The sequence below is a fragment of the Aplidium turbinatum genome, chromosome 2 (genome assembly GCF_918807975.1).
Source record: "Aplidium turbinatum chromosome 2, kaAplTurb1.1, whole genome shotgun sequence".
NCBI classification, from domain to species: domain Eukaryota; kingdom Metazoa; phylum Chordata; class Ascidiacea; order Aplousobranchia; family Polyclinidae; genus Aplidium; species Aplidium turbinatum.
The window spans coordinates 5,838,929-5,864,362 of NC_137473.1; the positions used below are offsets into that span (position 1 = coordinate 5,838,929).

The 25,434-nt window shown below is 36.3% G+C and overlaps 1 protein-coding gene across 8 annotated transcripts; it reads left to right on the forward strand.

The window, feature by feature from the left end:
• Positions 1-145: 145 nt before the first annotated feature.
• Positions 146-18,668, forward strand: LOC145787773 (uncharacterized). 8 transcript variants are annotated; one of them, XM_082599601.1, is made up of 12 exons: positions 146-380; positions 3,234-3,417; positions 3,971-3,997; positions 6,802-6,840; positions 7,772-7,945; positions 8,466-8,534; positions 9,027-9,065; positions 12,561-12,599; positions 12,712-12,762; positions 13,551-13,613; positions 14,267-14,326; positions 15,653-18,668. In XM_082599601.1, exons 2-12 carry the CDS (start codon positions 3,297-3,299, stop codon positions 15,676-15,678), a joined length of 708 nt encoding a protein of 235 aa, XP_082455727.1. In that variant the 5' UTR covers positions 146-380; positions 3,234-3,296; the 3' UTR covers positions 15,679-18,668. The 8 variants fall into 8 exon arrangements, with proteins under 8 accessions (XP_082455727.1, XP_082455733.1, XP_082455740.1 ...); XM_082599607.1 differs by having other exon boundaries at positions 12,712-12,753; XM_082599614.1 differs by lacking the exon at positions 14,267-14,326.
• Positions 18,669-25,434: the final 6,766 nt, after the last annotated feature.

Here is a 25,434-nt window from a genome sequence, read left to right on the forward strand (position 1 = left end):
GTTCGCCAGTTTGACTTTGAGCTTTGTTAAAAAAAAACGTTGTGAAATACCTGTATCGATTATGAACAAAGAATGGTTTTGGTTACGTAACAATAATTTTTAAAGGTGGCGTTGGTAAATTAATCGAATAAAGTTTAATTTTTTTCAAAAAATCTAGCTCTCGTATTTTTATTGTGCAAAAATTACGGAATGATATCTTTCGTTTTATTTTTTAGTGGTTTCTTAACATCAACAAGCTTAAGTAAATGAAATAATTACAGTACAGTTGCCTAGTTCAACAGTTCAAACCGCACATTTATATTTTCGTGAACAACTGGACACTGGTCAGTCTAAAAAAGTCAACTTATCAAAGAAATTTTTTCCTCTTGCTTCAGCGATTGGTGAGTGTTAACAAAAACCAGCTCGTTTTATTTGCGTATTATCTTTTGTTAGCAATTGAGTTTTGACTGTGGAAATATTGCATTGAAACATGCTTCAACATTAAATGGAAAGTGGTGGTAGGCTATATCTGTAAAATAGTTGAAGTCTGGTGAGGCCGATGAAACGCAGTTAAACTCGTTTTGTTCTTGCAACATCCTGAACGCCTTTGCTGGGAAGAATAGGCATGCATCCTCACGCTAATACCAGACTGCTTGTACAGTTCCGGTAAAAACTTTGAAAAGTTTTAAGGTAGGCTACCGTAGCAGCTGACTACAATCTGCCTCTCAGTATTGCATCATCGCGGCCCGTTGTCAAACAACAGGTTTCCACAGATATCAACATTACATTACGATCTGGTAGGGCAGACCTAAACCACAAGGTATTGTATCAGTCAGCAGATGGACGTTTTTGTGTAAACCGCGGCAAAGCAATTGAAATCCAGTAGGTCTATTATTTTGGGTTGTGCTTTTATTTTTTGTTGCTCCACAGCAACGAAAGTTTTCCAACCACTTTCCGATTAATTTTTTGTATCATATTTAGTGTACAATGGACTAATGGAGATATGAAATTCATCGATTTACACAAGGAATAACACAGGCAGTCGTATTTTGAAATCCTTACGCAATTCGACCCTGGAATTAAACTCAGATCTCTCAGCTCAATAACTAAACTTTCGCTGTTTCACTGAATGATGTTAAACAGCATTGTTTGATATCAATGCACTTTTAGTTAGCTTTTTAAATTCGCCAGTCAATCGAAAATAATTGCCTTTTTACGACGTGGTGATGGACGCTTGATAAAAAGTTAGGTGGAAAAACTTAATTAAAATCAAGAAAACTTTACGCTTTGCCTTGAGCACACACAGATGAAAGAGATACTTTCACAGACAGCAACGTCTGCAAACGTTGAAGCAATGTAAAAATGACGGATTTGCTGTCTGGATTGACTTTTGTAGTAAAAAAGCAGGAACTCATCACTAAAAAGTGCAGTGTTGACTTTTTGACTAAGTTTAACAAGTTATTGACACAAGCTTTGAGTGGTAATGGCAGGACCTGCTACATTATCTTCAACGTAAAAGTTTGAGCCACGGTTATCAAAAAGAGACCAATACGACAAAAACTGCGTTTTTATGGCCATTGTTCTTTTGTAAACAAGCGAATTCATTGTCAAAAAGCGAGAAACCTTTGTTAAATCATTGTCAAGCTGATCCAGCATAAACTTACGCCTTGCAGTTGCTAGGTGACGGTTTATTTTAGAAATATGGCAGGATTCATCAAGTGATTGATTAAAAATATTGTTTTCAAAAGATTTTTTATGAGACTGGTAGTCGGACGGTTTTGTTGTTCATTTATATATCAAGCTACAGTCGCCCAGTAACAAACACTAGGTGAAAGGAAGTCTTAAACTTATTCTTCGGGATTAACAACAGATTAAATGGACTCCCTATTTCTTTCATAAGGACAGAAAATTAATGTAAACAGGAGCGAAATAATTCAGTCAAATGTTAAAATTTATTGAAGCAGTAGTTTAAAGGTAATGAGCTTAATTTAATGAACTACTGAAACTAGTGACTTTGTGGTAAAGTATATTTTCACAGTTTTGTTTGCGTTTGTTTTTGTTTGTGGGAATGTTTTTGTTTGTGCTGGTAAGTCTGGTCTCGGAAGCTTTATGCTGCAGGCTTGGTGAATTTGACTTTAGATTTTTTGCCTGCGTTGCTATTCTACAGCTCTGACTATTTTTCTAAAAGCATTGAAATTTCTGCTTACAGAGGAATCTAATCAATTACACGCCAGTTGCTGAAATGGATTGTTTCATGCTGATAACAGACAAAGCGCAGTAATTAAATTATGAAAAACTTTTCCTCACAATGACAATAGAGAGTTGAGTTTTCCTGAAGGTTAAAGGTTAAACTAAATCTGAAGTTTTCAGAAAATGGAGTTTGTAACTTCAAATTAAATCTTTAAATCAACACTTGTGGTAGAAATACCAATTTTTCGCAGTTACTTGCAGTCAAACACTTTCTAGGTAAACCAATGTGTTACATTGATGTAGGCCTAAAATTATATAAGTCCACCTTCGTAGGCGGGTTCATTCAATCCTTGTTTTTACCTCGACCTCCAAAGCATTCGTGATCAATATCGAGTTTCCTATGTTGTTAAAGGAGCAGACGCTATCGTGTAATCCATTGTTACGTGTTTTGAATTCCCAAATCTAATCTATAGGAAACAAAATCTTTATTGTTACAATTTCTTCCCCGTCCGCTCCTTCAATAAACAGTCAAGTAGGATCGTATTCCATGTGCTTGCCCAAACCTTACACATATCGTGAACGGTAAATTACGAATAATGCAAAGAATTTGTCAAATTGAGAAGGCTTTCAGGACAGTGGGAATTCCTACCAGAAAAGGCTGTTTTTGTATTTGTTGGTATGTAATGTAAGATTTGGTCAAGTACAGACAATAAATGCAGTGCCAGACTTTTTGAAGTAAACGCGTTTGCTAAATATTCCGTAGGTCTTTAACTTAAGACAAATTAGTTTACCAAACATTTCTTCAAAGTAGCATTCTTCAGTTTAATATGGTAAAAAATTGCATCGATTTAAAACTGGGCAAGTCACCTTCTACTTAATTCAGGTGATATGGCGGGCATAAAACGGTCTTAAAAATTACTGGAATTAATGATTCAAAAAGGTTGCTGGCAGCAAACAGCAGTTCATATCCTTTTAAGTTTATAAAATTTATGTTTTTATGTTGTTACAGGTATTGCTTTAACTTGTAAAAATTGTACCTGTTTAAAGTCATTTATTTTGTATAGTGCATTGTTTGTACCTGTATTCTACCTTTGTCACTGAAAACCTCGAAAATACTCGAAATCAAAATGGGATGCGGTAAATCAGTGGACATAAACCCACAGGCGGCCAAAGCTGTGGCCGGCACTGCAACAAATGGAGCCACAAAACAAACTAAGGTTGAGACTATATCCCAAGTCACAAAAGCAGGTAAGCAGTGCTACAGCATAGTTTGTTTTGTGCCAAGTTATATTTGGGTATTGAACTTTCATACGAAAATGTTCCAATTCGATGAAGTCAGTATTATATTTGCAATTTGTGGCTGCGTGACCTGATGGTTTAAATTAAAAGGATCCGAATGGTGACCGTAAATTGTTTGTTCGGCAACCAAGAAGAACGCTTCTTGGAAACCACACATCATGGCATGTGGTGGACACGAAGGATCTTTAGTAGCCTTTCAGTTCTCTCAATTGCAATCTTTACACATGAGGCATGCCTAAATATAATAACCTGGGAGAGAGGGGGGGGGGGAGAGTAGATTGATTTAGGTGTCCTGGTAACAGCTACAACATGAGCTATTCACAAACTGATAGTTTGCACTTTCTACACTACGAACTCAATAGTTTAATTTCACTATGTTTATTAGTTCATTTATCATTAAAAAGTTTACATTTAAACTCTGAAAATGACTTTTCTACGTGCACTTTCAAAATGCATTTTAGTATTGATTTCGAAAGGTAATAACTTACTGTTTTGTTTGCAGTTGAACAAGCAACACCGGGAAAAGAAAGTAAGCATTTTACTGATGTTAGCTTATGTTAGTTTGTCTTCGTTAATGCGAATTAAAAATTCTTACCAATTAGACGAAGAAATAGCCCAACTCATGTTGATTGTTGAATTCAAAGGTACTGAGACATTGAAACAAAAAACCATACACAATAAATTCCAGGTGGTGTTTGCTTGAGTAACTTTGAGGTTTCAAATAAATGAAAAAGTGCCCTGCCCGTACACAGCTTTACAAAAGGGACCATAACCATACCATTGTAACGAAACCATAATACAAAGGTAACCATAGTTCCCATTGCACTTTTAAAGTCTCATCAAAGCTGTGTATAGCCACTAAAGTGGGTGCAAGCCCATACATTGGTTGCAAGACATAGCTTGAGATGTTTTATGGTATTTTGAGACCACATTGAATATTTATGACGTTATAACAAACTTAACGGTACAACACCTCATAGAATTCACTTCAGTAGCTCCGTACAAAAACAATATAATTTAATCATGAATTATTTATTGCTGGGATGTTTATTTCGCAAACACCGTTTAGTTTAGTATCAAACAGACTTCTACTTTCCAGCTTGGTCGCGTATATTTTGACTAATTCTACTCTAAGTGTATCAACAAATAAGCAATTTTTCCTTCGTATTGTTTGCAGAGAGACAAGAAAAAGACTTTGCTTGTTCTTTTCATTACTTGTTTGACCATATTCTTTATGATCATTGTCACAACAGAATATATAAAAGGTTTTCTTACTTCAAAATGCCATAGCACATATCCCCGTACTTGGACAACCAAAGCAATCCCACAGTATTTCCATAGGTTTGATAAAAATCCCACAGGTTTGATAAAAAGAGGGGTCGCAGGCTAAAATGTAAAAAGGGATGTTTTCGTTTGCTGCCTTTATATTCCTAATCTCAGGAAATTAAGCATCAGTCTGTTTCATTTGGAAATTGGAACTATTAAGTTATTAAATCGAAATTTTTGTTTATTCTCGTGTTGTTTTGCCAAATAGAATTTGTTTTGAATGCGCCTTACCGGTCACCATTGCAACGCACTCCATCACAAGACAAGAATAAACTTAAACTCCACACTACCGAGTAGTTTTCCTTTGTCTACGAAGTAAAAAGCAGCTTTCTTGCTTTGGAACGCAATTTGAAAATTTTTTATAAAGTATTTTTTGTAGCAACAAGTATAAATGCTGTTTTCCTGATGAAGTCCAATGCTTCGGTGGCCATTTCTTTTTTTATAAAGGTTTTCTAACTGACGACACAATGTCGACTTGATAATTAGGCTTTCTTTTCTCCAACTTTTCTAGAAGAGGTGGCGTGGCTTTCAGATTAGATTCTTTATTTAGCTGGTTTGTTTTAAATGCCATTATAGTTTTCCAATCACAGACCTGCTAATATTATGACCGTTGCTATTTGTTTAAATTTTTTACAAAATGTTGACAATTGTTTGCGTTTGGTTCACGGCTCACGCCTGCTTCAAGCTTTGTCTGTCCATTTACGGCATAAAATCATGTAACTGTTGTTTTCTGCAACCATAGGCTAATTAAATGTTCAATAACGTTGCAAGAACATTAGCCACACCACATAATGCTTGCTTTAGCATGCTGCAGCTTAAATGTTTTACCACGAAACCGCAATACTGTGTGAAAAATAGAAAAGTTAAGTGTAGGCTAACAAAAGTTTGAAAAAGTATGAAAGTCTCCATAGGCAACCACATTAATAAATGAGAGGTCTCAAGCCATGTTCCTCGGAGGTTTGATGACAAGAGGTCCAAGCAAAAATATCAACAGTTTATGAAGCAAAACAAGATTTAATTGCACTTCGTTTTAACCAGTTCCGAGGTGTTGTTTTACAAGAAATTTTCTTTCATTTCAAGCAATGATTCGTATTCAAAAGTCCCACCGTTACGGTACGTCTATGCTGTTCACTGTCTTGCGCTTCCAGTCGCCGCGTCTGAGGTGGCCCGTGAGCTGTTTCGTAATTCTACTCAGCTGTCTTTTGTACCTGAAGAGAATTGCGCTTTTTCTCAATTAGGTCACATGAGAGCAGATTAGAATGTAGACGAATATTTTTAGCTCATTGAAGACCGTTTCTGTACAAATACTCATACGGTTGTGAACAAAGCATGCCAAACATCTTGTAGTTTTGCTGTATTTTTATTTTCCATGGTAACGAGACAATGTTTTCTGAACACAAGACGGTTTGTGATTTTAATTCATACCCCAATTCTATGCAAACACACCTCTGTTTGCACACTGATGTTGAAGTTGGTTCTAGTAGGCTTAGTTATCCAATATCAACAGCATTAAATTTCACATTTTGTTTTATAGTACAAGGGACTCAAAACAAAATTCACTGAAGCGAAATAAAATTTTATTTCATGAAAACGACGCAAATTGTTGCAAATTGCGGTTTACCAAGCACGTGGCCATAGAACGAGCCTTCAGAAATTGGCCAAGAAAGATCTGTTCTACGCAAAATAATGTTTTTTTTACTGATGTAACATTTTTTCCTTGCATCTTTTTCTTTTCCTTCTTCCTGTGAACCTTTTTCTTCTCTACTCCATGGGTCAAGGGACTATGCCTTTTTAGCACTCTTGAGTAGCCTAGTGGCGGCGACTCTGGCTAGATGTTTAGACATTCATATACCATTGTTTACACCGTTTCAAATAGTGCCGCTTTTTTCAAATCCCCTTGTTTGTACTGTAGATGTGCGCTGCAAATTGCACCTACCTTCTCCGAGTTGTTAGTATTATTTTGTCTGCTTTATTTATTGGTTACAGCTCAATTAAATGTTTTTGCAGCTGGTGAACGGGAGCCAGGCGCTAATATGCAAACTCCAGGTATGAACTGATATATATATATACAGTATATATTGCTAGTGGAAATTTTTATCAATTTGTTAAAAGCCGTGTTTGACTGAACTCTTCTTTTGTAGTTTGTCGACAAAGATAGCTTACTGTAAAGAAAACAAAAAATCGTGTATATGATACAGTAAATGTTATTTATGAGTACGAGTTCCTGTGTGTCTAAATTCACGGGAAATGGGTTACTTTGCTTTTAACACTTGAAGACCTCAGTTGTGGAACTGCTTAAGTTACATTTTGTGGAAATTGAGTTATCACCAAAAACATGTTGTATAATGACCACTTACGAGGGGACACTGCCTGTCCCCTCGTAAGATTTGATTTATAAAAGCGGCTTAATTTTTCTATAACACAAGCTGGTATTTGCATAGACAATTAGACATAAAAAGATTAAACAACGATGAAAGAACTTTACTTGTTCTATTTCAAAAGTCGTATTTTGGACAAGTATTTTTTCATAACTCAGGTCTTCAATGAATAGTCTATTTTAACGCCAAACACAATATTTGTTATAAAAACAGTAATTCGAACGATATTCTGTGAGTGATGAGGTTGCACATGTATTATTTTGTTTGGTAGACCTACAACTACAGTAGCCTAGTTGTAGTTGCGCAATGTTTACCTACAGTACAGTTATGTGTTTTGTAGCATGGGCTTCAGCTATCTTGTATATATACATGCCCTGACATAATACAACAAACTTAACATTGTGATGTGCTTCTTTGAGTATTAAAACTAACAAGAGTTTGACAATGACGCTTGTATGGTTGCTTTCTAACTTACTGTACACTGTAGTAATGACCTGGCTAATCACACAGACCTAGTTTAGCACAGGTTGAAATTGCTATGCTTCTACACGACGTTTTTTGCGTTGTTTCAGCAGAATTCAAATAACTTTTCACTTCAGAGTCACCGGCTCAAAAAAGAGATCCGACTCCCATCCCTCCGTGTTCAGTTTTTGCTACTCCACCAACTCCGTCTCCTATTCCCTTAGAGACAGAACCCCTTTCCCAAGGACCATCCCCCATACCTCTTACTCCAACTCCAACCCCAGCTCCTTCCCCTAATGCTCAGTCACCCCGTAAGTAGCGGCAGTATTTAACCTCAACTACCCAAAGTCTCACTTAAGTTAACCGTATGGATAGTCAATATAGTCAGTTCATAATCGTGTGTGAACGTAAAAAACTAAGTAGAAGTTAGTCAAAATCATCCAATCACAAACTATGTTTGACCAGCTTAGCAGCTTCAGTCGAGTGTAAGTTGGGAAGAGAACAACCACGAAGGTGCTTAACGCCAAGAAGAAGTTAGAAAGATTAGCAACTTTTGCGACTTGCATGATTTCAGGATACTTTAAACAGTGACCGGACCATGGATAATACAAATTAGGCTTGTTGATCTAAATATCGCCATGTCACAGGCACACACGTCTAAAACAGAAGTTAGAGTTTACATTGTTCCCTTATGGCTACACTGCTGCGTAGCCTACATTCAAACAAGCTGTCGCTCAAGTGTACAAGACGTGTGTTCATAGAACGACTTCATGTGATAAATAACCTGTTTGTTTTTTTGCAACTAACTTTAACTAACTGATTGTGGAACAGAGCCTGAATCACGTGATGATAAAACGCCTTCGCCGGCCCTTTCGGCCAAACCAGCCACGCCATCACCACGTAAGTTTGACGTAAACCTTGTCTTGTGGAAAACGTAGAGAAGACTTTGGCACTACCAGCATTTTGAATGTTTCATTTCATTCTGTACCTATTTATTGTTGTACTGTAGTATTATCCTTTTTATATTCTTTGGCCAAATTACGCTTTATATACTAAGTTTCAAAAAACTTCAGCAACAAAATAATTTTCAAAATCGTATAAAAAGAATAATATAGTAATGGTCATGTTTATGATTCTTTTTTTAATTAAGACTGACCTCACTACCCATGTACCCACGCTTCAAGTAGGCGACATTGCGCTGGTAGTAGCCTAAAGCTCACCAAAGAAGAGTTAATTTATTTGGGAGTGGTTGTGTAGAGTGGACTAATAAGTTGCTTTGTAACAAGTTGTCCTGCAAGTGTAGATGTTTTTCATGAACAGTTTTTCTAAGTGGTTAGTTTTGTTTTATAACATAATAACTAACTAACTAACTAACTGTTTAATTGCGGACAGAACCTGAGCCAAGTGAGAAAACACCTACGCCATCCCCAGGTAGGTATTCCAACTTTTGTCTTGTGAAACACAGAAAAAAACGCTATGGCTCAAGTCAATGTGTAGGCTATTTTGAAATCGAATTCACTTATAGCCTATCCAGTAACTTTGGCAAATTGTACATTTCTTTCAAACAAAGATACAGAAGTGGATTTTAGGTCTATTTTTCATTTTCAATATTGTCTTGCGTTTCAACCATTTTCAACTTGTATTCATTCATTTAGTCATGCAATCTATGGAATAGATGTTCTCTAACTTTACACTCTGGTTTACATTTCTACCAACTTTAAAGACTAAATTTGCTTCCAGGGGGTAGTTCCACCCTTGATTGAGAACTTCCACTATAGATGCATGTTTCACGCACATAATCATTGGTTGAAGTAATCAGAACTACCTGCAACTAACTGATTATGAAAACAGAACCAAAAACCAAAATATTTCTATTAATATTAATACCGTATATATTAATATTAAATATATCTATTAATATTGAAATTATTATCTACATGGATGGTCTACTTTAAGCTCTAACATACAGTAGAGAGTAGGCTTCTTAATGTTTAAAGTATCTTAGAATATATATTTTCTTTATCATTACAATGAACTAAAGATTGGTATTTAGCAACAAAGTGTGCTAATGCACACAAAAGTTGTTCTTGTTCAATTAATTTTTGTTTAGGCTACTTTTCTATTATTAATTTATATTTTGGGAGGGTTTTTTTTTGGAGGGGGTTAAACGATATAGGCCCCGTGCCTGCAGGCTTTGCTTTTAGTTGGCTTTGCATGACATAGTTATACGCATGTTTGGAATATGAACTATATTGCATGAAATAACATAATCATTAGCCTACTATCTAAAGTCCGTTGCTACCAATCGCTACTAATCGATTGTTGCGAAATAAAGTCGGCCGCTACCACAGACTCCTTCGCTGGCAGTTTCCCCTAAACATGAAACAAAGAAATCATCTTGGTTGAATTGACCCAAAGCAGCTTACATGACTTGCCATGTTGGAAAAGTTGAATCGTAAATTCGAGTTAGTTTGTTTTGGCATAAGCGACAGTTGCTTGTAAGCATTTTACATGCAAATTATAAAAAATAAGCGTTCAAATAAAGAAATGTTAAGCATGAGGGACAAAAGAACATTTTTGATTGAGACACTAGCAAAAAGGCAGCATCTTATGGATCGGATAGACTCTCCAGCATGGGAGTTCAAGTTCACTAAAAGAAGTAGGCTAATCGCAGGTTACATAGAAGATAAAAAAACGAAATATAAGGAGGAAGAAATGTTAGATTTGTTGTGGAAGGGATTGAATGTGGTGGAATAAAGAGTAAACTAGAATATTGAGATGTATGAAAATAAGAAAGTGGACCTGCCTAAAAGCGAAAAACTATTATTGATGCAAACCTTCAGGGTATTTCTCACAGGTCTAATTCTTTGCATTGTTAAAACTGTATACAAAATAGCTGCCAATTGTTTTAATAATTTACAAAACGATAGTGTTTTAATTGCTTTGTTGTGGGAAGACGTGATCCCAGTTGACTTGGCTTTTCGCAATATCTTAAATATTCTGTGTGTAATTAGTTTTTCCTGGATATAGCTTTCGGTATTCTGGCTTTGTTTGACAGGTAGCGACACAAAAGAAAGTCATTAGAGTAGTGAAAGTTGTAGGCTAGAATAGATGACAGTTCAAATTTAAGTAATGACCACATCAATATCTAAACATTCAGAAAACGTAAACAAACCATTAGTCCAATTCATAGTCTGCACTAGTTCTTTTTGTTTGGAAAGGAGAGCAAAGCTTTACGTTAGGAGTTTCAAAACTACTCAGAATGTTTGTTATAGGTCTACTGTCCATGGAAAAAGTTTTAATCCTATCTTACGAATGGTATCTGATTTGTTAACTGCTGCCAGGCATCGTGGAAAAATGGAACTTGGATGTAATCTAGTGTAGACTGACACTTTCTTCTTTTAACTTGTTTGCCCAATTTTCAACTAACACGTCACCACTAATGATCTCTGTTGATCTGCAACCTGCAAGAGAATGTTGGCTTCAGACTGATTGTGTGTTGGCTATCTTCTTGGTGGTGTCATTTCATTGGTTGAAATTTTCATGGTGTTTGTTGCGTGACTAACACGTGTGGGCTACAATAGCAGGCCATTAACAGAATTGATGTTGTAATGATAAAAATGTGCGGTTGCTCAAACGCTTGGCTTGCTTATTTTGCGGCACCGCTTACTGCGATAATTTTCAACTGGTCATAATGAGCCGAAGTTTGCTTTTGCTTTCACTGAAATGATTTTGTGCAACTAGTCCAATGGCTCTTCAGTGTTTTGTTGTTTTCTGTTGTTGATTTTATTGGGTTCTTTCAAGCCATGGTCTTGCTAGTAGCAGAACCATCACACTTTGATCATGATCTTCCTGACAGTAATTCCACCTTCTCCGGAACCAGAAGATCCTGTGCCGGAACCCCCTGTACAAACCAAGGAAGCCACGCCAGAGCCTCCCAAAGAGCCTACTCCAGAACCCCCTAAAGAACCCACTCCAGAACCTCCTAAAGAACCCACTCCAGAACCCCCTAAAGAGCCGACACCAGAACCACCCAAGGAACCAGCACCAGGTTGCCTCATCATCTGAAATTGCATTCCAGTTGAATAATAACCTGTCTTTTCAAGAACAAAGTTTTACACACTTCCCTCATTGAGTTCTTGAAAAAAACATTAAACATGAAACGTCCAAACAAACGTTTAGTTTCTCTGCTCAAAATTTTCTTATTTTCTAATAGTTTTGTTGTTGTAGGTTGTGGAAAACCCTTGTAAAGTAGACGCCCTCTTGTAGTTGTAGTCTACAAACAAAACGTGTGTTACTTGTTAATGTGTACGTAAATGATGGTGCGTGTGTCTTGGGTAATATAGCCTACTTGTGTTTGACAAAAATAATGGTTTGATGAGACGGTTGTATTTCAAACAAAAGAGTCTATACTTCTGCCTTCAAAGCTTCAATTCAATTTAATTAGCTGCATGTAGTTTATGACTCTATGTATAATCTAAGCCAAGCTAATAGCCTAAATTTGGAACCTAGATGAAATGCTTTAACCTTACTTGTAATTTAGATCGCTGTAATTTATTTATGTTTTTCAAATCGCACAGTCTACTTGAACCATCACCCTAATTGTGATTATTGAATTTTTTGACACGTTTGTCAAAGCCGAACGAAAGCTTGTCTTTTTTAAATCAAATAAAATATTTTTGATATTAGAGGCCTAAAGGGCAAAGTGCCTAACTAGGCCTACTACTATTAATTACTGTTACACTCCACTGCTAAACATAATGTTGATTGGAAGTTGAAAGGCTAGCGTGGAAGGTACACCGGAGAGGCATGGTTAGCTAATGCAATATACTCGCTATGCTGGTGATCTTTCGACTTTGTGCTGATATTGAGAAAAAACTCAAACCTTCTTTTGAAAGAGATTTGTAAATGATTTTTTGTTTACAGAACCAGCTGAAGTTCAAGTGGAACCTCCTGCAGAGCAAGGTTTGTTTGGAATTTTGAAATGATCATCGTTTTACAGAACAACTAAGATCATTTAACTCTTATTATTTAACTTTTGATAAGCAACGTTTGTAATTAAAGATATTTTAAACAGAAGAGGAGACAAAGCCAGCTGAAGAACAAGCTGAAACTGCAGGTGGCGAAGGTAACTTAAAAACAAGAACAAGTTATTGAAACCTTGGCTATCCAAGCAGGGGTATTTTTCCACCATTTTATTTCAAGGGGGCCCCATTAACACCTAACTGTGTTGTTATAGGCAAAGTATGTGCAAGTAGTCGGTGTTAGCTAACATACAATCTCTTTTCAAATGCGAAACACTGTTCAGTTTATTTTGTGTTTATTTCTGATCATCGTAGAGAAAAACAACACATTCTAAATATAGCAAAGTCCCAGGAAAAGGGGTGAAGCGAAAAAACGTGAACGTGAAAACGTGGCTGAGTCCAAAATAAAAGTATACTGTAAGTTTAAACTTTTGGCTTAGTCGTTACATTGCAATCTTTTTTGCTTCTTCCTTTGTGTAGCCAACTTGAAACTCGTTTTGCATGAGCCAATTCTGGGCAAACTTGCAAGACAGTGTCATCTGCGTAACATATGTGTCAAGATTATATGAATAGTAAAACTTCTACCATTTAACGATCGAGATCACCAGGCATCTCAAACCAAAGTAGACTACTACCAAATAAAAGGAATCCTCCTAGCGTTAGTTTAAACTGACGAAGCAAAAAAGGATTCCAAGCATAGGTTCGTGATCCCGATAAGAGTCTAGTTTTTGGGGTGGTAGTCTAATGAAAAATCTATCTAATATAACTGTTTGACCGCTGAAACCAAAAACTGGACTCTTTTTCGCATCCGTATGCTTGAAATCATTCTTTATATGTCGTCAGTTTAAAGTGGAGCAGGAGGATATAGGTTAAAGTGTTGTGTTATATCTAGAATTAGCTCCTGAAGCGGAAACCACTGATGCTCCGGCAGAAGATGCAGCTTCACCCGCGGAAGGTATAAGCACGCCTTGACTTAGTTCAATCACGCCTTGACATAATGCTATCACATCTTGACGTAATACAATCACCCCGTGACGTAATACAATCACTTATTGTAATATAATCATCTCTTCATGTAATTCAATCACGTCTGCGTTTTATCGCTTCTACCTTTGCTAGACTTGTGATAACTTTGACATGTACTGTTTTGCTGTGATGGTCAGATATACTGTAAGTTATGAGTGCAGTGCAGTTTGCTTTTATTTCTGACCAACAATAAAGATTGGCTTAGTAATAGACCCGATGATAAGCTATTAGTTTAATTTGTTTTACGTATCATTGATTATATCACTAAGCCTAACTGTATTACTTCACTGACACAACTAAAACATTACCCTTCAGCACAAACCTTCATCTTTCTATAATTTTTGTGAACTTAAGCTTTACGTCGTGACCCCGTTTCTTTAGCGACACGGTTAATAATCATGTCCATTAACTAGCACTGCTTTTAAGCTTTACATTACATAACTGCATGTTTAATTATTTAACATTACATAACTTACCTGTAGGACTATGTTTAATTGCGGTGTGAATTACTTTGCATGAAGTAGCCAAACCATTATTAATCGTTTGCTGTTGAATTTCTACTAACCGATTGTTGCGCAACAGATCCCGGCATTGCCACGAAGACGCCTTCGCCGGCAGTCTCCCCTAAACCCCCCACCCCTGGTAAGTTACATGCGATTGGAAGAGCAACATTTTTTGTTGCTGCTCTTGTCTTGTTGAACCATAAGCATACGAAGCCGAGTAACTTAATCAGATTTAACATATTCACGTTTATTTACTGTAATATTTACAGAAAACAAAAACTAGGTATAGGGTGCATTGAATCAAAATTACACGTCGAACGTTTTCGATATCACATGATGTCCTCTTGTAATGTAAATCCAAAGTGGATACAAGAGTATCATCAAAGATAATATTTTATTGAATCCCTTCTTGAACAATTTCGAAGTTGCAGAATCCTGGTTTCTTTTTAGAATGCAGGCTACTAACAATAGCTAGATACTAACAAAAAAAACATAAATTAATTGTTTACATTAACCATAGTTCCACGTACAGATTCTCGGTATTCTCGAAATTAATACAAAGCAGAAAACGCAAATCAAAAGCTTTTTTAATTATATAAATTAAAGTTTAATATGATTATCATAACATGTGGGCAATATTTTGATGCTCCATCTATTTTCTAGTATTGTTGAAACCTTTTTATGATGTAACTGATAATCGTCTTAACATTTAACGAGTGTTTTAATTGTCTTGTTTTGGAAGACACCCGTTCTAGTTTGCTATGCCCCACTCATCACGAAACGTCTTAATTAATAATTTAAAACATTGCTTTGTGAGTAGTTAGTTTTTAAGCTCAAGAAGTTTTTTTGGTATTCAACAAGTGAAGTTTTAGCAATTGACAGCAAGCAATGAAGCCAACAAATCTATAATTCGCAAGTGACAACTAAAACTATAATTGAATAAGTCAAAACTTGGCAAGTCAAAAGCCCATTTAGCAGGCCAAAACTTCACAATTAGGCTGCCAGTCAGCAAGTGAAACTTCTTGGCTGTGACAATCATAAAATGCGAGTCTTGATGGATATTTTTCTGATTTTTTTTTTATGCAAAGCAGTTACTAGTTTTGGGTTTGCTAATTTGTTACTTGCTAAGTTTATATAGTTACCCGCTGAATATCTTCACTTGCTTTCTTCCACTATTTGCTCAAATTTTACTTGCTCATTTAACTTGTCCTCAATTATCCCTTTAATCACTTCAAAACTGGTAATTGACAAAATAGGCCTCAGTTGGAAACTACTTCACTAATTGTTTAAGCCAGGGGTGTGCAACGTGCGGCCCGCGGGCCAAATGCGGCCCGCGAAGAAAAATTGTGCGGCCCGCGGTTTTACCCAGTTATTTATATCTGGCCCTCCTGTAATAAAGGTTGCACACCCCTGGTTTAAACCAATCCAAACCAAAATAGTAAACTAATGAGAACACTTTCTTCAGTTTCAGAACAAGCAGAAGAATCTTAAAAATGAACTCGCCCATATTGTACTTTCCATGAGCCTTATGCTGAGTGAGAGAACAAACAGTAACATGACTTTCCTTTGATGCATCATGGAATCTTTAATCTCAATGACTTAAATAGTTTACTAAGTTTTGGCCGAATTGTCGAGCATATTAAAATAAGAATAAAATTGAAAAATATACAGTTGTTGCTTTCTGTGATCACTTGCTTTTTCCGTTTCATATTATTTTCCATATGATCTTGACAAGTATCATTTTTGTTACGTTTTTATTATTTGTTTTACAAGAACTTTTCTGAAAACACGGGTTACTTTTACTCCAACAACTAATATCCTCTTAGGGATAATCTACGATTTCAACAAAGACGATGTTTGCTGTCAAACTTCTTTCGTCACCACGTGTATTTTTGTCGTAAGCTCTTGAGTTGGAATACTATACTGTTCTAGTCTCGTTATAATCAAAGTTTTTAAACGGATTGAAAGTTACATCGGTTTGTGGGTCTTTGCACAAAACTGTAAAAAGCTGGTAAAAGCTTCCATTGACACATGACAATGCATGAATGCTTTTGCTAATCTTGAACTCCTGAAGTGAAACCCTATTTTTAAAGTAAACTAGGCCTACTACTTAAGAGTTAAGCAAACACCCGCAAGTCGTTGCTATCTGGCACAAGACGTGACTTTGCACGATTTAATTTAGACAAATAACTTTCATTCACAAGACTTCATAATTTTTATCAAAACCAATATTTATGTTAACCTGAATCAAACGTCTTCAAACGTTTTAGCAACATACTTGTGAGTTAATTAAATTCTTGTGTTTTACCTTGATTTTGGGTTGAATTCCTTCATTTGAAACAGATAAATAGCCAAGGTGTTTGTCATGACATAACAGCGATGTGAATTCGACGATAATTTACGTATACTCTAGATCAATAAGTAACAAAGATATAATAATGTTGGTTTGCACTTTTTTAGAGCTTTTGATATGTTTTGAGAAGTCAGTGAAGTCGTTTCTAAATGATTGTTCTTAGATTTTAAAGCTTTTGATGAACGATTTCTTATCATTTTCCCAAGATATTCAAACAATGATTTCTATAAACCATTCTCTCAAAGTTTCTAGCAGCACTGGCATCCACTGTCGTCTCCAACTTTAGTTGGTTGCAAAAGTTGCATATTTTTGTGTTTGATTAAGCGAAAACTTGTACAGTAGACTTCGCCTAATTCGTCACTTTAAAGGGATTAGAAAAATGTGATGAATTGTGCAAACATGTCAAAACTATAACGACTTCTGCCTGGACCGATAAACATGTGACGAATAAGGCAAACTGACCAATTAAAAGAATTCTCCTGTACAAAAATAAATCGAGGTAAATATAGTTTTTAAGTTTGATAGGGGTGTTTTAATAATCTTTTAGCAGCAGAAGACACTATTTTTAATTTTATGTAGGCTAACATTGTAAGGTGAATCACAAATGTTTGTTTTGTCAATGACAACTGACTGTGCTTTTGTTATTTGTAAAACTTATATTTTTTTATTATGTTTTTGCGCCAGACTTTATTTATGTTCTATTAGAGTTGATTAATGTTCAGACAGCAAAATCCGTCATTTTTTCTGCAGACGTTGCATCAATGTAAAACTTACAGATTTTGCTGTCTGGGTATCTGTTGCTTGATTTTTCATCTATTCACCATCAAATTGCATTGCGTTAGCACAAGAAAAGAATTTGTAATTTTTTCTTTTTTTCCGTTTTGTTAAAAGGTGACTTGCAAAGCTTGAACTTGTTTCAGCCTGTTTACACAATTGTTCCTTTAGATTTAAATGCATGCCCCAAACGTAAAGTCAAACTGAATGTACTGACATTGGTTGCCTGAGCAACTTTCATATTAATTGCACTTTGCAGGCTGCAAGGTAGCCTAATATTGACCCAAGAAAACGAAAGTGTGAACTTGTTGTGACTTGCTTCGTGAAATTTATAACTATAATAACGCCTTTGCGAATATTTGCAACCCTGATCAACAAAGCCATATGTTCCACTTAGGCCTATGCATATTTAAATACATAAAATCTTTTACACTATAAGGGATAGATGCACCAACAGCAGATAATCCACCGATTAGGCAAATCTGCTGATTAAGAAACTTAGTCCAAGCACTATTTTTTTATGCGCCATAAGTAGCTCGCTCATAATGTATCGTTGACTAGCCCTACTGATCAAGTTCGCGAAAATTGGTTGTCGATTTAGGGAACTTTCAAATATTACGTAACGCTTTTTTTCCGAATTTTTGACCCCCCCTCCCCCATGTAACGCCAACGTAACGTCTTTTTCAATCCCCCCCTCCCCCATGTAACGCTTTTTCACTACAAATTCAGCACAAAAAACTACCGTTCCGAACTCGAAAGCGTTACGTAACGTTTTGCTTGAACCCCCTCCCCCCCGATGTGACGCTAACGTAACGCTTTGCATAAACCCCCCCTCCCCCTCGAAGGCGTTACGTAATATTTGAACGTTCCCTTACTGCTCAAACTATTTGCTAAATCGGCCGCTTAAAAGATCTCATGTTGGTGCATTCAACCCAAAACACCTCCAAGCTTTTCATTTCACGTGGTGGTTGTATATTATTTGAATCCGAGACCAAAGCAGTTTAAGGCCTTCATGACATGCAAGTTGATAAGCAATTGGTTATTTTTAATGAAACAAACATGACATTTCTTTTTAACTTAAAAATTAGCCTATGTGTTTTCTAGTCTACGTATTGTAGCCTACTGTATGCAGGCTACATTACTATTTCTGTAGGCCACATAGCCTATCTTATTCAGACAAACAAATTCGAAACAATTGCATTGTAAATACAATATCTTTATTGCCTGTAGGCTTATTGCTACAGTGTATCCAACAATTCAGCTTTGTGCTATAAACGTTTACGCATGGTTTTCATTTTCGTGACGTATAATAATTATTATGTTTGGTTTATAACTAAAGAAATCTGCAACTGTGTTGTCAATTATTTTTTTTAGATTTTCAGTAGATTCGCAAAGAAATTTATTTAGATTAGAAGATGTAGCCTAGTTTGATTGACTGGGAATTGTGAAACTCGGACTGAAAAGGCTTTTGAAAGCTTAATTCCGACAGTTTCGCATAGGCTACTCGTACCAGCTTTGAACCACTGGCGCAGGCCAAGCCATCAAGATTTGCAGAGAAAAGTTTTCGCTTGCTGAAGTGTTGTTAGTAGATTATTCTATCCACTAAGTGGGCTACTGCAAAACAGGGAGGGTGATGTTGAAGTGCGCCGAAAGTTGAATCTGCTTGATTTTGTCATATATAGCCTGTCTTCGTTTTTAATTGGACGTTAACCCAACTGAGCTATTTTGGAAGATATTTGCTAACCCTTTTGTTTGTTTTTTTGTTTTATTATCTTTATCCTGCATTGCGGGAAAGCGGACTTGAGCGCTATGCATCGGTGTAGGCCTACGCCTTCCGACTTACACCTGACCCACGCTTCAGCCGACTGCAATGTCTGTTTCCGGTTGTCTACTCTATCTTATGACTTAAATTTGGTACTACCCATTACTCGAAATCGATCGCTGGGTAGAGGCAATTATCGTAAAGTTTCTTGCCCAGAAAAACAACAGCAAGTGCGGGTGGCTGGAGTCGAACATGCAGGCTCTCGACTGCGAAGTTGAGTTTCAGGGTTAAAGGCTGGTAGATTGAATCGTGCTAGATTAAGGATGGGGCCGATTGGGCTGCTGCCCAGCCAGGAGCTCCACCAACAATGCCATCCAGAGTAAAGTGAACTTTGTAGAAAAATAAGTGTTGAGAAACAGCATGCTGCCACATTATCCCCAACAGACTAACACTACGCGGTAGCCCTGTTTCGTATAAATACAGTAGGCTATAGTTTACGAGGTAAAAAAGTTGTTTCCTGAACATGTAAGGCATATGCAGCTAATAAGGCCCGGCCAGTAATAAGGCCCACCCCCTGGATCTCCGTTGTTACAAATCTTTTAAACAAAATTGGAAGCTCTGATTGCTGCTATGGTGAATTGAGACTAACTGGTAAAGTTTCACAGCCTAAAGTTGAGAACTTTTTGAGTTACGGAAAGTTGAAGTTTGGAGGGACTGAAAATGAGTGGTTTTATTAATTTTCACATATTTTAGACTGCTCTGCAGTTAACAAGCCGCTTTGACTTCCGTTTTTTTGTATTTTATGTGAAAGATAGGTGCATGCTGATGCAGTAAAACCAATAAATTTGAACTTTTTTCTAATTAAAGCAAGACTGATAATGATGATCAGACTAGGCTAATTTTGGTAATAAGGACCATGGGCCCCTGGGGTAACGTTGTGCACTAGGGTGGAGTGAAAAAAACTTTTTATAAAATTTTTATTAGCTCGGGGTTGGAAAACTTGCCAATTACTACTAAAACTAATTGTGCAAAATTAGAATGTAATCTGACGAGAGCTTGATCTGCCACCAGCCACTTGAAAATTTACTATTGGGCCATTCCGTGTCAATTCACACAGTCAAGAAATTCAACCTCTTCAATTTTTTTTTAATTTTACACACCTTTTCACTATCTTATATGATGAACACCTGTAAAATTTGAGTGAAGTTTATTGAGAAACACGAGAGTTATAAAGCATTTAGTTTGGGGGGTCTGCCGAGGGGGCACAATTTTTTTTATTTTTGGCCATGTTGAGGTCCTATTACTGCTTAAGTAAATTATGAAAGAACCTAATTTTTTTACAGGTGATAATAATTCTGCCAAATATTGAAAAAACAACACCATTCACATTCCCACTTTAAAAGGTCATAGACATCCAAATGTGGCCGTTTCCAGCTCTCGGTTAAAATTTTCCAAAATTTTAAAACCTTGCTAAGACCCTATTTTTGATTGGTTTTGGCTGAAATTTAGTAGAAATGTTGTTTACAGGATTTTCTATGAACTTTCAGGGTAAATTTTTACTGGGGTCATGGGTAATCGGGATATTAAAAGGACCTCTTTTTTGCTTTTTGTAATTTTGACCCATGTTTCACATTAAATACCTCCCAACCCCTTTAATATTTTGTACTGAAATTTTCTCAGTTCATAGAGAATCCTGTAAACAACATTTCTACTAAATGTCAGCCAAAACCAATCAAAAATAGGGTCTTGGCACGGTTTTAACATTTTAGAAAATTTTAACCGAGAGCTGGAAAGGGCCACATTTGGATGTCTTTGACGTCTGACCTTTTAGAGTGACAATGTGAATGGTGTTGTTTTTTCAATACTTGTCAGCAGTACTATCACCTGTAAAAAAATTAGGTTCTTACCTAATTTACTTAAGCAGCAATAGGACCTCAAACAAGGCCAAAAATTAAAAAAAATGTGCCCCCTCGTCAGACCCCCCCAAACTAAATGCTTTATAACTCTCGTGTTTCTCAATAAATTTCACTCAAATTTTGCAGGTGTTCATCATATAAGATAATGAAAAGGTGTGTAAAGTTTAAGAAAAATGAAAGAGGTTGAATTTCTTGACTGCGTGTGAATTCACACCGAATGGCCCAATGATAAATTTTCAAGTGGTTGGTGGCAGATCAAGCTCTCGTCAGATTACATTCTAATTTTGCACAACTAGTTTTAGTAGTAATTGGCAAGTTTTCCAACCCCAAGCTAATAAAAATTTTATAAAAATTTTTTTCACTCCACCCTATTGTGCACCCCTGGTTAAGAAAGTGAGGGTTAAAGACTTCAGTGACCTAAACAATTCTTGTTACACCATTAATCCAATTTGTTATTGCAATGGAAATATCATAATTTTAGAATCAAAATACTTTATCATCCCTACCATATCTAAAAACACCATGTCGCCTTTTGAAAAATGGAGCATTGGGCGGGGGAGGGAATAGTTGTCTCTGTGTATTTAATTATTAGTTATGTGCCTGTGTTGTCGATTAGAATTTGTTTTGTGGTGTGGTTATAGTGAAAATACACCTTTTTCATCACTTTTGGTGCTAATTCAAACCGGGCCTTATTCACAACACGTGCATCTAATAAGGCCCGCTTGAGATTTTTTTAATTTTTTTAATATTTTACAACCCCTTTTACTTAGAAACTTGTTTCATAGATATGTTGCTTAGATAGACCCAAAGTATCCTCATTCCAAGTTTCGTTGAAAATTATGCAGTAGCCTATTTAGAAAAATATTGAGGTTTGAAAATTAGCGGGCCTTATTAGCTGCAGGTGCCTTAACACAAAATCATAGCTCGTCAGCACGTAAAGACGGCAATAAGTTCTGCCATAATGTTTATAATTATTAAGCAGTGTTAAGCGGAGTGTGATTATCAGGACCGTGTTAACCATCCGGGGGAAGGCGGGCACGGCTGTTTATGGGCCCACTAATTTTAGTCTGTTTAATGTTTGCTGCTTGTTTAAAAAAAAGGCATTATTACCAGCTACAATAGTCGAAGTAGCCTACTCGCTTTGTCAATGAACGGGAACAGGTGGCAAAACCTTGAAAGGTTTAACACATGCCCGAATAGTAGTTTATGTAGTAAGTCATGTCTGTAGCTAGTAGGCTACGGCCACAAAACTCCGACTCCACTCCTACTCCATGAAACCAGACCCGAACCAGACTCCAATTTGACTCTGAAAATTTTTATCGTTTAAACTCCGAATCCACTCTACCCAAAATGTCGGCTAATTCTGAGTTAACTCTTGCCGATGCGTAGCCTATAACACGAAATATCTGAAGGATGCAAAAAATTTTGGTCTACTTTGGTGGAGGACACTTAGCCTATAAGCATTACTGCAAGGTAGAAAGTCGCGGCGACGTTTTTATTTTTTCTTCTACAAGCATAACTATTACGGGACTTAGGCTATTTGATTTAACTGAAATGCAAAGTTGCTAAACTAAGGTTAGAACCTGCTCGAAAAATTTGTAAAAAATGAAATTTTGAATTCACCCTATGTTTTGGAAATTGGCAAACTCCAGCTCTGCTCCATTGATTGATTGGTTTATTTTGTTGTGCAATATTATAACAGCAAAATCATTATATGATGCAGCACGCCTAACGAATACAATTGAAACAAAGAAAAATAACAAAAGTACACTGCATCTTTGAAGTAATTCACAACGGGAAGCTGAGAAGTGACCATGACGGTCTTCGAGTCAAGCAGCCACCCTCAGCCAAGTCGATGATAAACATCTAATAAACATTACACTAAATTATCTACACTTGCAACAAAGAGTCAGGACAGAAACAAACTTGCATTCATAATACGTTAAAATGTCAAGTTCCAATATTAGGTGTTGATAGTCATAACGATTAAAAGTTTAACCCTATTATCCCTAGGTTCTGAGTTCCACCGAATCCCCAGGTGGTGCTGATTCAGCACCCAGTTTAAACGCTTATAACTCTTTTATTACGAGTCTCATCATTACCATCTTTTGACTACAGATAGAAAATTTATCTGGGGTTATGAAAATTGTAAAATTGTCATTCAATTGCTTAAAATACTCTTGATTCAAAGCAATACACAAGCAGTACTTTTTTTACCACATTTAAAATAAAGAAACACTGCAATCAAGAAAAAATGTTCGTTTTTTCTCACTCTCCGCGTCATCAGCGTTTGCGGTTTCCATTCTCTCGAGAGATTGAAGGCTTACAAATGATTTTAAGATTTTTCTGTCTGCGGTTTTTCTTGCCGACGTATTTGTCAGCGCTCAATGTAGCTATTCATTTTAAAGGATTTTAACGTCCGAAGACGTTAGTCTGATTTTGAATAACGCAATATTAGAATTGCTTTTCTTGAAAAGGTTTCACTGTTGTCTTTCAGGATAGTCAGAAACAATTCAAGCTGTTTCGTCTATAGCAGTGGTTCTTAACCTATGGGTAATTACCCACAAGTGGGTAATTTCAGGATAGCAGGTGGGTAATCAGCTGAACCAGAATATTTAGAATTATAGATGTAACAAACAAATCACAACTCATCACAAATCTCAAAGGTTCTCCTGTGTTTGGAATACAGCTTGATGAGTCTGTTGATGTTGCAAATCTTTCTCAACTGATGGTGTTTTTTCGGTATCTTCGCAACAACACTATTGATTGATTGAATCTTTATCCTCTGACTGGGAAAGCTTCTTGCAGAGCTCCTTGCAGTTTCGCATACTACTACTAGTCGAGGCTTTGAACCACTGACGCAGGCGCGGTCACCGAGATTGACAAAGTGAAGTTTCCGATTGTTCAAGAACTATGTCACAGCCACGCAAGCACTTGATTGTGCTATTAAAGTAATGAACTATATAAAAGCGAGTGGCCTTAATACACGACTCTTGTGAAAATTGTGTCAAGATAAGCAAGTGGAGTATAATTTTCTGTTGTTTCATACTTCTGCACGCTGGCTCTCAAATAGAAACATGTTGATTCGGCTTGTGTGTTTCTTACCAGAGGTTACTGAATTTCTTGAGATGCAACATAAACAACGATTGAAGACGGATATTTCAAATACAATGTTTCAGAACAGGGTGGCATGCCTAGCAGACAAGCTGTTAGATCTGGAGTTAGATTTGCGTTGTGCAATAATTATTCAAAATCGCACCAAATATTGCACCGATTGTAGGCTACACATAAAACAAGAGCAAATGTCTCACTATTGATGTCCTTGTTTGAATTAAATGTTGTTTTTGTTGAATAACGCTGTTTTATATTTTTAATATGTCAAAATAGATAAAATTAAATTTTGGGTAATGGGACTTTGATCAGGACAGAAAGGGGTAATAAGGGAAAAAAGGTTAAGAACCTCTGGTCTATAGCCTATGGTTCACACAATTTTGTATTGTTGAGAAGTATCTTATTCTGTGCGAGTCAAACGAATCTTCACGACACTCTGGACACTTTTTTTTATAAAAACGTCTTGCAGTTTGTTCCACTCACCAGAATGAAAATATTTGTTTTTGATTTATTCTATGGTGTTGTCAAGTTTTGTTTAACTTAGTAAAAGAAACTGTATTGAGTAGGACCGTTTGTCACAAAGTAGATTGTAATAGCAAAAAACAGTTGAATTTTTTGCAGCATCACGGAAGTTAAAAAAATGCACGAATAAACCTCAAATAAGTTTTGAAGCCATGCCGACTTGCCTAGCACTACCCGGCAAGAAAAATTTGTGCATTTTGCATTGATTCAATGTCTGTAGACTTTTCTCTCAGTACTAAAAATACATCGTTTTAGTAGCTGGGTAAATGCTCATAAAAACGGCAACGTCACTGCAACTACATCGATTTCATAGTCCAGCCACTCTTATTTATTCAATCAAAATAAGACCAGAAAATTATTAAATTTTAATTTAAAAATTTAAATTTTAAATTTTTTTCATTTAAAATTTTCTATTGTAGGCCTATGCCTGTTTTACTTTGCATTGCAACAAATTGCCCAATGACGACTAAATAAAATCCTGCTTCAGACTCGCGGCAGATTGAACATAGCAACTTTGGTATAGCGCCTGTATTGCGAAGTCCACGCAGAAGTTATTTTCCAATGCAGAGCTAACTGCCATCAAACTGTGATAATATTTAGCAGGTGGAAATATGAAAAGCACATGGATAACTCGGTACTGCAGTTGGGTATAATGTGTTGCCAAAAAGCAAACCTTGTCATTGTTTTGGTTTTGTTTCACTTTTCTTTAGTTAATAGAATATAGGAAAACTTTTCCCGGTTCTCTATACTCCTAATTCCTGTCGGAATCCCTTTTCGAGTAGCCTTTATAGTTCCGGCTGATGTTATGC